The sequence below is a fragment of the Xenopus laevis genome, chromosome 6L (genome assembly GCF_017654675.1).
Source record: "Xenopus laevis strain J_2021 chromosome 6L, Xenopus_laevis_v10.1, whole genome shotgun sequence".
Taxonomy (NCBI): Eukaryota; Metazoa; Chordata; class Amphibia; order Anura; family Pipidae; genus Xenopus; species Xenopus laevis.
In genome coordinates this window covers 79,409,279-79,422,948 of record NC_054381.1, presented here as the reverse complement: position 1 = coordinate 79,422,948, position 13,670 = coordinate 79,409,279, and the positions used below count along the sequence as shown (strand labels likewise).

At 39.4% G+C, this 13,670-nt stretch overlaps 1 protein-coding gene across 2 annotated transcripts in view; it reads left to right on the top strand.

The window, feature by feature from the left end:
• Window positions 1-13,670, top strand: part of LOC108719073 (tomoregulin-1-like) — a 385,317-nt gene that overhangs the window by 107,574 nt on the left and 264,073 nt on the right. For both annotated transcript variants that reach the window (XM_018267683.2, XM_041566231.1), the window contains one exon: window positions 7,436-7,545. In XM_018267683.2, the coding sequence (XP_018123172.2) occupies window positions 7,436-7,545 (110 nt within the window). The remainder of the gene's footprint in view (window positions 1-7,435; window positions 7,546-13,670) is intronic.

The window sequence follows — 13,670 nt, the reverse complement described above, 5'->3', positions numbered from 1 at the left end:
TTGGGCTGTGAGGGGAGGTGCTTCTAGTGACATCAGCACTCTGCTCAGTGCTTTACAGCCTATCTGCCTTTACCCGCACGCTGATCCCCTCCCTCAACATTTGCCTGCCTGCCAGCCAGCCCTGATCAGAAGCTGTCATAAGTTACGAATGGTTTTCAAGGAAGCAAGACAATGCTCAGGGCTAGGCGGGTAAGAGCTTATATTCATTCTTTCAGACTTGAGGAGCACAGACCTGAACATTCCTCCCAGGCAGCTGTGAGAAGTTATAGATGGCTCTGCATTCTGACACACACTTAATTTCTATTATTCACTACCATTCTAGAAAGCTACAGCATTAAAAATAGTTCACACCACCTGATTTGTGGAAATGTGATAAGGAGGCCCTCCATCAGTCATATAACTAAGCCTCCTTGGTAAAGAAAGTGATTTATCAGCTGTTCCTTTAGGGTAAGGGCAAACCTGGAGATTCTGGGAGATTTAGTCGCCTAGCGACTAATCGCCTCTTCTTTGGGAAGCAGTTCTCCCCGAACTGCTTCCCTATGTTTTCAGCCTGCTTCAGTGAAAAAACGACTGCGCCAATGCAATCGCGGCGCTTCGATTTCTGAAGTCGCCGAAGTTTACTCGTAAGGAATGCCGCAAGTGCATTGACGCAATGTGTGACCCCACCCCACAATTTAAAGAGGAAGTGATGGCAATGTTTTAACTCTTAACAAAGAAATGAAAGGCGCAACCACGGGCTCAATGGAAGGGTAACTCCAAATTAAAGGTAAAAAAACACGTTTATTATACCATTTAAAATCATGCCAGCCAGCAGATGCGCCTTTCATTTCTTTGCTAAGTTTTAGCCCACGTGACCAGAGTGGATCGGTTCAGGTGGAAGGAAGGTTACTGCTCTTACCCTACCTTGCGACTGCAGTCGGCTTGTGTGTGTATGCTTTTCAATGTTTTAACTCTCCAGCAATTCAAAAGGGAAGTGATGGCAGTGTTCGACACCCCACACAATTTAAAGGGGAAGTATTGGCCACGTTTGACTACCCAATTTAATGTGGAAATGATGGCAATGTTTGACCCTCCCCCACAATGTATGAAATATATTAATAAATATTAAATAATACTTTAAACATCCACCAAAATGTATTGATGACAAAGGTATTATATTTTAATAAAAAATGTATACAAAATTTCCACAAAAACTAGAAATAATTACCCTAGGACTAGGGCACATCATAAACCCAGTCTGAGCATTCTTTACATCCTCTAACAGCCCCTTTTGACCGCTACAGGGCAGAGCTTTAGCATACCTCCCAACTGTCCTCTTTTGACAGCTCAACCTGCAGTCCCTCGTTGGAATGTTTCCAACTTAATTGGCTATTGGCAGAGAGCCCAGAATTGTACAACTTTTTTGTCCCTCTTTTTATTTCCAAAATGTTGGGAGGTATGCTTGGAGGCGTGCGGCCTTGTGCTGTATGATAATTGTTGAAATTGGGCCACTAGGAACTGTAGGCCATGGGTCCGGATAGACCCTGTGTATTTACTAAAATCCAAATTTATCTCATATTTCATTTAAAATACCCACAAGGTATTTGACCTTATTTATTAAAAAAAAAATGAATCGGATTGTAGAATTCACGAAACGGCGAAAAATTTGCGAAACACCAGAGGCGTCTAGGACGCCGGCACACATTCACCAGCGAAAATGCTCCAGCGTCCAAAAAAAATGTATTAGAATTTATTCGTCGGCGGCCAAACACTGGAATTTGCCGCAAATTCGCGCCTGCCGAATAAATTCGCCCATCACAAGCGATTTGAGTTTTTATAAAATACCCAATATTGTCTATGGCAGAGTATTTTCTGGTGTTTTGTAAGGAATTCACAGCCAGCTAAATTAGGGGAAACATTTTACAGTTGCAGTGATTTTGGTCATATTTTATTAATCACGATGTAAACCAGCTAAATTATCCCTTTCCATTTCACCTCAGTAGAAATCTGGAGATTTATAGACACCCTCTGAATTAACTCTCCACATCTGTGTGAAATCTAATGCATCCTGACTTTGTCAGAAACAGGGCAGCTGTCATGGTAGTACTGCTGGCTGCCTTAGGGCTCTTACTGACGAAACGGAGCATAGTGGAGCGCAGCTTCAACCGCTCGTCAGTAAGAGCCATTAAAGGAATTGTTCAGTTTAAAAATAAAAACTGGGCAAATAGATAGGCTGTGCAAAATAAAAAATGTTTCTAATATAGTTAGTTAGCCAAATATGTAATGTATAAAGGCTGGAGTGATTTGATTTATACAAATTTCATCCAGTAGACAGCACTCCCTTTTCAATAAAACCATCTTTATTCTTATTTGGACAGCAACATCATGCAAGTTTCGAGTGGCACTCCACTCTTTGTCAAGCATAAATCACCATGTTAACACCTGAACTTAAATACCCTGAGGCACAGTGCCCCTTGGTGTCATCACACATTATAGCATAACATATGCAAATATCATTACTGTTACAAAAATATCCAATCATGGTTACAAAGTATCAGCATATATACATGCTTTCCTGTTCTTTACAAATTCACTTATATCCATAGTAAATAGAACAACTTATCTGCAACATGTCCAGTACAGATTGTAACCCAATCAGGATAAGGAAATTTAAAATGTCCACGTAACCACCTATAAAAATAGAATCAACTTAAAGTTAAAATCATTTCAATAAAAATGGATGTAAGTCATAATCATGGTTCAGACCGTTAGGGGCCAGTGTACCCAACCTCCTTATCCACTGAGCCTCCCTTCGTAATAATTCCTTATCACGGTCTCCCCCACGTCTCTTTCTTGAGACTGTATCTAATATTTGAAACCGAAGTTGACTTATAGTGTGACCACTTTCATTAAAGTGCTTAGCTAATGGCTGGCTCAATCTATTTCTAATCGCCGATTTATGTTTAGTAAGCCTATCACGTATACATTGAATGCTTTTTCCCATGTAAATTTTCCCACAGGGGCACTTAATACTATACACCACATAAGTGGATGCACAGGTAAAGAAACCCCTAATGGGAATACGTGTACCTCTCTATGAATGATAGATCCATTCACCCTTTAGGACATTATTACAGTGGCTACATCCACAGCACGGAAACGTCCCATTTTTTCTTGGTGCTAGTACAGTTTGTACTTGTTTTGTGGAAGGGCCCAAATCTGCCTTAACCAATTGTGTCCCTATTGTTTCAGCCCTTATATAGGACATCACTGGTGGGGATTTAAAGGTATCCTTTTCTGGAAAGTTCCTAGTTAAAAGACTCCACTCCTTACGTATAATCCTCGAAATTTCTCCACTTAACATGTTATACTGATTAACAAATGGAATCCTTTTAAAGTTCTGCTTACTTTTTTTACTTATAATTGTTAGAGATTTCTCACTATGATTATTAGGTAATTAGCATCCTTCCTGTTCACCATATCCTTTTTCTAGAACTTTAGTAGGATATCCTCTGACTTTAAACTTTTCCTTCATCTCCACTACCCTATCGATTTGCTGTTGTTCATTTTTGACTATTCTTTTTACATGTAGTATCTGTGATTTAGGAAGGGATTTTGTCACGTGCCGGGGATGAAAAGAGTCATATCGTAATAACGTGTTCTTATCTGTTTGTTTTACATATAAATCAGTATCCAGATATCCCTGTGGGTGGTTTTTACCATTACATACAAAAAAGGGATACTAACTATATCACAGTGTATAGTAAATTTAATTGTAGGAGTACGTCCATTTAGTTCCTTAACAAACTCTATTAGGTCCGAATGTCGTCCCGTCCAAATAGCAAAGATATTGTCTATATAGCGATACCAGCACTTACAGTGCTGTTGAAATTTATAGTTAGTATAGACAAAGTAATTTTCAAAGACATCCATAAATAAATTTATTTAGGACGGGGCGACATTCAAACCCATAGCTGTACCCTTAATCTGCAAGAAAAAATCATCCTGGAACATGAAATAATTCCTACCCAGTACTATCTGTAACAGTGTAAGCAAAAACTTTTTTTGGGCCCCATCCAGTGTGTCATCTCTATCCAGATGATGCCTGACAGCCTCTACACCCCCATCATGTGGGATGGAGGTGTAGAGGCTCTCAACATCCAAAGTGACCAAGATGACATCAACTGGTAGATCATTCATCATATCAATTTTATTAATAAAATCCCCAGTATCTTTAATATATGAACTAGTGTTAAAGACATACTCCCTAAGCACTCTATCCTAAAACTTAGCAAGAGGACAAAAGACTGAATTTACCCCAGCCATAATTGGCCTACCAGGGGGTTTGTCCATCCTTTTATGTATCTTAGGGAGTATGTATAACACCGGTGTAAATGGATTTGTTTGTATCAGATATACTGCCAATTTATTGTCAATGATCTCCAGTTGTCTAGCATGTTCTACACATTCTTGGATAGCCTTCTGTATACCAAAGAGGGGGTTGGTGGTTAATTTTTGGTATGTGCTGGTATCATCCAGCATCTCAAGTATTATATTAACATAAAATTTTTTATCCATAACAACCACCGGCAGATAAGGGGGGAGCAGTGGTCGTTATGGATAAAAGTTTTTATGTTAATACAATACTTGAGATGCTGAATCTAGCACCAAGATGCTGAAACTAGCACCAAGAAAAAATGGGACGTTTCCGTGCTGTGGATGTAGCCACTGTAATAATGTCCTAAAGGGTGAATGGATCTATCATCCATTAAGAAGTACACGTATTCCCATTAGGGGTTTCTTTACCTGTGCATCCACTTATGTGGTGTATAGTATTAAGTGCCCCTGTGGGAAAATTTACGTGGGAAAAAGCATTCAATGTATACGTGATAGGCTTACTGAACATAAATCGGCGATTAGAAATAGATTGAACCAGCCATTAGTTAAGCACTTTAATGAAAGTGGTCACACTATAAGTCAACTTAGGTTTCAAATATTAGATACAGTCTCAAGAAAGAGGCGTGGGGGAGACCGTGATATGGAATTATTACAAATTATTATGAAGGGAGGCTCAGTGGATAAGGAGGTTGGGTACACTGGCCCCTAACGGTCTGAACCATGATCATGACTTACATCCATTTTTATTGAAATGATTTTAACTTTAAGTTGATTCTATTTTTATAGGTGGTTACGTGGACATTTTACATTTCCTTATCCTGATTGGGTTACAATCTGTACTGGACATGTTGCAGATAAGTTGTTCTATTTACTATGGATATAAATGTTTTTGTAAAGAACAGGAAAGCATGTGTATATGCTGATACTTTGTAACCATGATTGGATATTTTTGTAACAGTAATGATATTTACATATGTTATGCTATAAGGTGATGACACCAGGGGGCACTGTGCCTCAGGGTATTTAAGTTCAAGTGTTAACATGGTGATTTATGCTTGACAAAGAGTAGAGTGCCACTCGAAACTTGCATGATGTTGCTGTCCAAATAAGAATAAAGACGGTTTTATTGAAAAGGGAGTGCTGTCTACTGGATGAAATATGTATACCTTGGAGCAGCCATTGTGAATAGGCTACTAGACGTGCACCCAATTATCAAACTTGGGCAGAAAAAGTAAGTGCGGTCTGATTTGCATTTTTATGTGATTTGATGTATAACATGTCAGTCAGAACACTACTTCAGCTCTCTTGGTTTACACTGACTGGTTACCCTGGCTACCAGGCAGTAACAAATCAAAGACTTGAGGGGGGGGGCACATGGGTCACATCTGTTGCTTTTGAATCTGAGCTGAATGCTGAGGATCAATTACAAACTCACTGAACAGAAATATACCATGTGCTCCCCTTCAAATCACTGACTAGCTCAGAGTTATAGAGCTGAAAAGCAGTAAGTTGGATTCTGGCTGTTTTATTAGACATCTGTTCACTCCAGCCTTTTTAGATTACATTTTTGGCTAACTAACTATATTAGAAACATTTTTTATTTTGCACAGTCTATCTATTTACACAGTTTTTACTTTCACACTGAACTGTTCCTTTAATTGCATGATCCTCTACTAGGCTTAAATAATCCCTAGTGCTGCTTGTTACAGATGGGCGAATTTTGCCACCTGTGAAATGTCGCCGACGCCCATTAAAGTCTATGGGCGTTAAAAAAATGTGGTCTTTTTATTTTGACGCACAACGCCATACAAGTCTGTGGGCGTCATTTTTTCGCGAAACAAGGCAAAAAAATTCGCCCATCTCTACCGCTTGTTTCAGGATGTCAAGCAAGTGCCAACAGTGACAGGCCCTAAATTAATTCAAACATTATTTTTACTTGACTTTGTTTGGTCAATGTTTTCAGTGGATTGCATATTGAGCCCTGGTTTTGCTAGGTTCCCCAAAAGGGACACAGGCCATTATGAGATAGAATTAGTTTATATCCTTCAGGGACGTTGCTATATGTTGCTCACTAGCAGAATTTGCATTGCAATCCTGTGAAATATTTGCTTCTTGGTCAACATAATTTAATCTTTATTGTCATTCTGGTGGTTGTGGAAACAGACTGCTTAAGGGACAGACTGCTTAAGGGAGATTCTTATGTTACCTATAACCCACCCAGTGGGAATTCAGTAGTATCAAAGGCATACTGTTCTGTCCTCCCTACGTATTACCCCGGGGCAGTGTGTAGTTCGACATGCAGCTACCACACTCCAATAAAGAGACTGTGAACTGAAGTCTATAGATTTTACTGGATGGCAAGGGGAATAGGTGAAACTGTAATAAATAACAGAAAAATATAATAAATGGATTGCAATGAACAGTGCACTATAAACATAAAAATACAGACTGCATGTAAAGCACATATGTTGGCACACGTCTATGCAGCAATGTCTCTGGGGGTGCTGGCAGCTGTGGAGGTGATGTGGTGCAACTATTTGCTTACCAGTGATACTACCGTGAGGAGGAGTTGAAACTGTGTGCTTCTTCCACAGCATGGACTGTAAAATGGAGTCTTGGCTCTCAGCAAGTGAATCGTAAGATATTATAGCATGGTGAAAGCTTATGCTGGAGACATGACACATACTGTAAATAGTTGTGGTCAGTGTGGATGAGGATTCTGGCCTGTGAGGATGAGATGGTTTGAATCTTCCTATAGAAAGTCAGTATTAGTGTTGAAAGCAAATTTATATAATAATCTTTGTTATACCTCTGCTCAGTGGCTAATACATATTCTTAGGCAGATAGAGGGATCCCTCTGTTCATGGGGGTAATAACTTTATCCAGAACCCCCTTGATTCAATAAAATACCAAATTTACCAATCTACCCCTTTAAGCAAATTAAACATTTTAAATGTGTATTTCCTTTAAATACCTCCATGTAGGCAAAATCGTAAATTGTACATAAAAATGTGAGCTAACATTGTTGAATGTAATTAGATTGACTTTCTTGTTTCAGAACTGAGTATGAGGGAAGCTGAGGTCCGACGAGTGTGCGATGAGTCCACGTGTAAATATGGAGGAGTGTGCAAAGAAGGGGATGTTTTGAAATGCATCTGCCAGTTTCAGGTAAAACATGTAATTTCTAAATTTCAGCTTTCATATTCATATCAAACCTGGAAATGTAAATAGAGGTATAAATGGATGCTTAGCGTTATATGTACATTTTTTAAATGCAATATAAATATGTATCTGTAGCAATCTGTAAAATCTGTAAAATCAATTTTAATCATTTTAAGTACCAGACAAAGAATCCAGCATGCCAGTGCTATAGATTTTTTTTTCAGTTTCTGTGCCAGAAAACAAACAGATCATAAAAATTAAATCAGCATGGTTTAGAATAAAAGTTAGCATATTAGAAGCATGTATTGTAATATTCCAAAATATGAGCGTAATAGGGGCAATATACATTCATGTTTATCATGAGATACTGTACATAATAGAATAAAATAAATTGCTATCAGGATCAGCCCGGGACTTCAACTCTGGTTGTGCTGTTCTGGTAATTTACAGCATTTACCTCATGAGCCACTGGGGGCTCTCAGGACTGGTTCTGAACTCTTGTGTTTAGTGTTTCTGTTATCTGCCTGTTCACAGTATATTTTCCACCCACCTCGTTTACCCTCATGTGTCTCCCATTCCTAATCACCTTCCCTTTATAAACCCCGCCCTGAGCTTTGCTCAGGGCTGAGTCATTGAATGTATTCTGTTTGTTCCTGAAAACCTTGTTTCCTGAGTGAGTACCTTTTGTTCCTGTGTTCCCCATTTTTTCCCTCACCATGTGGATACCTTGATTGGTCTTTTAGCCTGTTCCTGCCTTTTTGTTTTCTGTGTTCTGGCTGCCAATAAATCTACTATTACTTTCATTATCATGTCCTTGCCTCCAATCACCTATGGCTACACCCCTGGGCTCCCACCATATCCACTCCCCATGGAGTGGCTATCCTCAGTTACAGTGGTTCTCCATTGTAAACCTTACAGTTTCTTAGGATTTTCTTTTCATGTACAAAAAACTTTATTTTGTGTATTATTAGTTGTGGATTTTCTTCACATTTCCTACCTCACCTCCCTTCCCCTGCAGTTGTCAGAAATATAATGAGTTCTGTAAAATGAGCTCATGCCTTTTGGACATTGCTGCTTGTGTCTCAGCCTTACAGATAAGGAGGTGTTAGGAAGAAGATTCTGATGAACTATCTTCTCTGCTCTGTTCCAAATTCATCTTGCTTACCACCCATTGCTAGGACAGTGAATGACAGAAAAACAACTTCTCTCCCTATGAATAGAATGTGCAATCATATTCATGCCTGTTGTTGGTGCAAGGGGGCCACCAATTTTTCTTTGCTCTGGGCCTTAAAACAGCCCTCATAAATAGTAAGCAATAAAGGATTGTCGAGTGACGCTATGCACTAGGAAGTCTTCAAACACAACTAGCTGAAGATGCACAGGACAATAGTGTCAGGGGGCCTATTGGCTCCCAGCGGGAGAGTCAGGACCAAGGAGGAAGCCTTTAGGGGTCAAAGTTCAGGGTACAGGCCAGAGTTAAGGCAAATACAAGGTCAAAGTCCAGGCAAGGGTTCAATGGCAGGCAGAATGGATCAGAATCAAAGTCCAGGCAGGGGTTCAAAGTCCAGAATAACAATAATAAAGCACCCAGTAACGCTAATAAACAGATCCTATAATTGGGCAGCGTCTAGGTGGCCAGGGCGCCATTTTATTACAAATTTGGCACCATTGGTGACGTCAGCGTCAATGCATAGGCATCCGTGGGGAGCTCCGGGCGGCGTTCCTGACAAATAGCTGGGTGCACATACACTGTTTATGGCATTCTAAGAGCTGATATTTTTAAAGCTTTCTTGTGCTTGCCTATAGCCTTTGGTGAATGAGGACTACTATGCATTCCTTAATGGTTGATTAACACATTCAATATTTTCCATATGCTCCGATTGTGAAAGAAGGCCTTTTAAAATACAGGATGCATGCTAATATGCTACTAACATTTGCTCATTATGACTATGAAGATTTTCATTCATCCAGGTCATGGTATATCTAGTATAGGTAAATCTAAAACAACTGGACTTGCTGAATAATCATTGAAGACGTTTCACTACTCATCCGAGCAGTTTCTTCAGTTCAACTGACTGGTGTGGGATGTTCTGGGCATATCAACTCTTCCACTAATCCAATCACAATGGCACATTGTAACTCTTCAGAGAGGTGACATCTGAGATTTACAGAGGTGTTGATTCTGTGTAGTTACTGTGATAGGATTATCCAATGTGTCATGCATACTTGTGAGAGTTGCATGCATGGATGTGTGAAGTGTTCTGAATCCGCCGGGGTACAGTTGTTAGAACAGCATTGTATGTAGCAGACAGGTGGTGTCGAAGTCCCCCGCCTCTATTCAGGGATGGTTTCTCCACCTTGACATGAATTGCCTCTTTCACGCCTCGTTCAAACCAGCGGGCTTCTTTATCCAAGATTTGGACCTTGCTATCTTCAAAGGAGTGTCCCTTGTCTTTTAGGTGTAGAAAGACACCCGAATCTTTCTAACTCTCTTTATTCTCTTTTCATGCTGGAGTCAAGTTTTTGATTGATGCTGATGTCTCATACCTACTTTGGGGGAGGGGTGCTCCATTTTCAACTCTGACACATATCCTCTCTCTCTCTCTCTCTCTCTCTCTCTCTCTCTCTCTCTCTCTCTCTCTCTCTCTCTCTCTCTCTCTCTCTCTCTCTCTCTCTCTCTCTCTCTCTCTCTCTCTCTCTCTCTCCTCTCTCTCTCTCTCTCTCTCTCTCTCTCTCTCTCTCTCTCTTTTTCTCTCTCTCTCTCTCTCTCTCGCCATGAAAGATCTGAGATGTTCTCCCTAACATACTTGTCTGATCGATTCCTAAGTTAGGGGGCATGTAGATAGTGGAAAGGGGACAGCCACATACTTACCAAAACCCTTCCCATGATGAATGGCGTACTGCTAAACTCAGACAGTTATGTATTGATTTGGAAAGCACTGGTCCTGTGTCCACAGATGCTGACAGAAGGGAAAAGCGATAATTATAAAAAAACACCATTGACCCTCCAAAACCTAGTACAGTGGTTGCTAAGGCTTTTTGTGGACCAACAGTTGGTCAGGGTACCCTTTACCCCAAAACATACAATTGTATCATACTCACTATTATAGTATATAGGGGTTTAGTAAAGAATAATTATGTTTTATTATAGTATTACCCAAGATCTCAAAATAATTAGATCTGAGGTAAACTTCAGACTGAGATTTTGACAAGTCTTTAAAATGCTGCTTAATAAATATACTTGTCAGTATATTCCACTTGTAAGCAAGGAACGTTGTTGCAAAGCAAAACCATAGAAGTGTTGGTGTTGAGGTGGGTAAGAAAAGACATGCTTTTAAGGCTTTCAAGTTAGCTGGGACATCTGAATCATTTATAAGGTACAAGGAGGCCAATAAATCATGCAAAGAAGCTATAAGGCAAGCTAACATTGATATAGAAAAGGATATTGCAGCAAGCAGTAAAAAAAATCCAAAATTATTATTAAATATGTTAATAGTAAAAAAATGAAGCAGGAAGGGATGGGAGCCTTACTATCAGAGGGGGGTCAGCTGGTTGATGAAAACAAAATAAAAGCGCAGATTCTGAACTCATATTTTTCATCTGTCTACACAAATGAGGAACCAGAAAGGGAAGGTTTCCTTCTTAATAGTACCAATTCTAGTAATACAACTAATGATGCATGGTTCACACATGAAGAAATTCAAAAGAGACTAGAACATGTTAAGATTAACAAAGGTCCGGGGCCAGATGGTATTCATCCCAGGGTAATTAGCGAGTTTAGCTCTGTGATTGCCAAACCTCTTTACTTAATTTTTCAGGATTCATTGAGATCTGTCATAGTGCCAAGAGACTGGCGAATTGCTAATGTGGTGCCTCTATTCAAAAAAGGATCCCGTTCTCAGCCTCAAAAATAGGCCAGTTAGTCTGACGTCAGTGGTAGGAAAGCTTTTCGAAGGGTTAATAAAAGATAAGATACTGGACTTCATAGCAAATCATAATACTGTGAGTTTGTGCCAGCATGGTTTTATGCGTAATAAATCTTGCCAGAAGGTAAGTAGAGACCTCGATTATGGGATGGCAGTGGATGTGATTTACTTAGACTTTGCTAAAGCATTTGATACAGTGCCACACAAAAGGTTACTGGTTAAATTAAGGAATGTTGGCCTGGAACATAGTATTTGTACCTGGATAGAGAACTGGCTAAAAGACTCCAGAGAGTGGTGGTAAATGGAACATTTTCTAATTGGACCAGTGTTGTTAGTGGAGTACCGCAGGGCTCTGTACTAGGTCCCTTGCTTTTCAACTTGTTTATTAATGACCTGGAGGTGGGCATTGAAGGTACTGTTTCTATTTTTGCAGATGATACTAAATTGTGCAGAACTAGGTTCCATGCAGGATGTGGCAACTTTGCAGAGTGATTTGTCTAAATTGGAAAATTGGGCAGCAGACTGGAAAATGCAAGGTTATGCACTTTGGCAAAAATAATTGAAATGCAAGTTATACACTAAATAGCAGTGTGTTGGGAGTTTCCTTAAATGAGAAGGATCTAGGGGTCTTTGTAGATAACACGTTGTCTAATTCTGGGCAGTGTCATTCTGTGGCTACTAAAGCAAATAAAGTTCTGTCTTGCATAAAAAAGGGCATTAACTCAAGGGATGAAAACATAATTATGCCTCTTTATAGGTCCCTGGTAAGGCCTCATCTGGAGTATGCAGTGCAGTTTTGGACTCCAGTCCTTAAGAGGGATATAAATGAGCTGGAGAGAGTGTAGAGACGTGCAACTAAATTGGTTAGCGGGATTGAAGACTTAAATTATGAGGGTAGACTGTCAAGGTGGGGGGTTGTTTTCTCTGAAAAAAGGGCGCTTGCGAGGGGACATGATTACACTTTACAAGTACATTAGAGGACATTATAGACAAATAGCAGGGGACCTTTTTACCCATAAAGTGGATCACCGTACCGGAGGCCACCCCTTTAGACTAGAAGAAAAGAACTTTAATTTGAAGCAACGTAGGTAGTTCTTCACAGTCAGGACAGTGAGGTTGTGGAATGCACTGCTGGGTGATGTTGTGATGGCTGATTCAGTTAATGCCTTTAAGAATGGCTTGGATAATTTTTTGGACAGACAATATCAAAGGGTATTGTGATACTAAGCTCTATAGTTAGTATAGGTATGGATATATAGAATTTAATTAAAAGTAGGGAGGGGTGTGTGTATGGATGCTGGGTTTTCATTTGGAGGGGTTGAACGTGATGGACTTTGTCTTTTTTCAACCCAATTTAACTATGTAACTTTGTAATCTAGGGCAAAGGTGGAGGGTGACTTTTTTGTTTAGGAAGGCTAAAGTTGGCCATACACAGCCTCGATTAAAGCAAGTGTCAGATGTGGCACATTGGCCACAGGTCCAAAAATTTACTTCCCATCTACCTTTCTCAATTCCCACTAAATTCAGACCAATTCAGAGAATCATGCAGAAGTGCAGATGGGAGTGCTTTTCGCAAAATACCTTTTAAATTACTAGCTCTAGTGTCCCTTCTCTGGCAGCACTTATAAAGCTAGTGTACTCTGTCAGTCATAGGTGATAGCATAACAATTATATTACTGTATATAGTGAGAGTAGTGGATTCTGCACACCAAGCACATCATATAATATAACTTCCATTGAAGTTTTCACCCACCTTGAAATACATCCCAGTTTCTTTTGAAGTGATATCTGTTGAAGTTTAACAATGTCCAAATCTTTGTTTACTGTCCATTGCTTGGCAATCAACTTGACTCAGTTAATGCAGTTATTGCAGCCACGTTAAACATCTATAAAACAAAGGGTCAAGGCAGCATCAGTTCTTAGCATTAAGATCTGTTATCACCTTTTATAAATTTCTTAATTTTCTATATTTTTTTTGTCTCTTACTTTGCATCACATTGTCTTAAATCACTTCAAAGACAAAACAAAACATATAAACACATAACTCAATCATGTAGGCACACACTCAAAACTGTTTTAGAAACCTGCAAGTTTCATTGTTAGGTATTTTACTGCGTGTCTTTTTCTAAAAAAAAGAAAATGCAAAAATTATCATGTAGTAAAAGTCCTACACAAAAATCTGTAAGCTAAAAAACAAACAAAAAT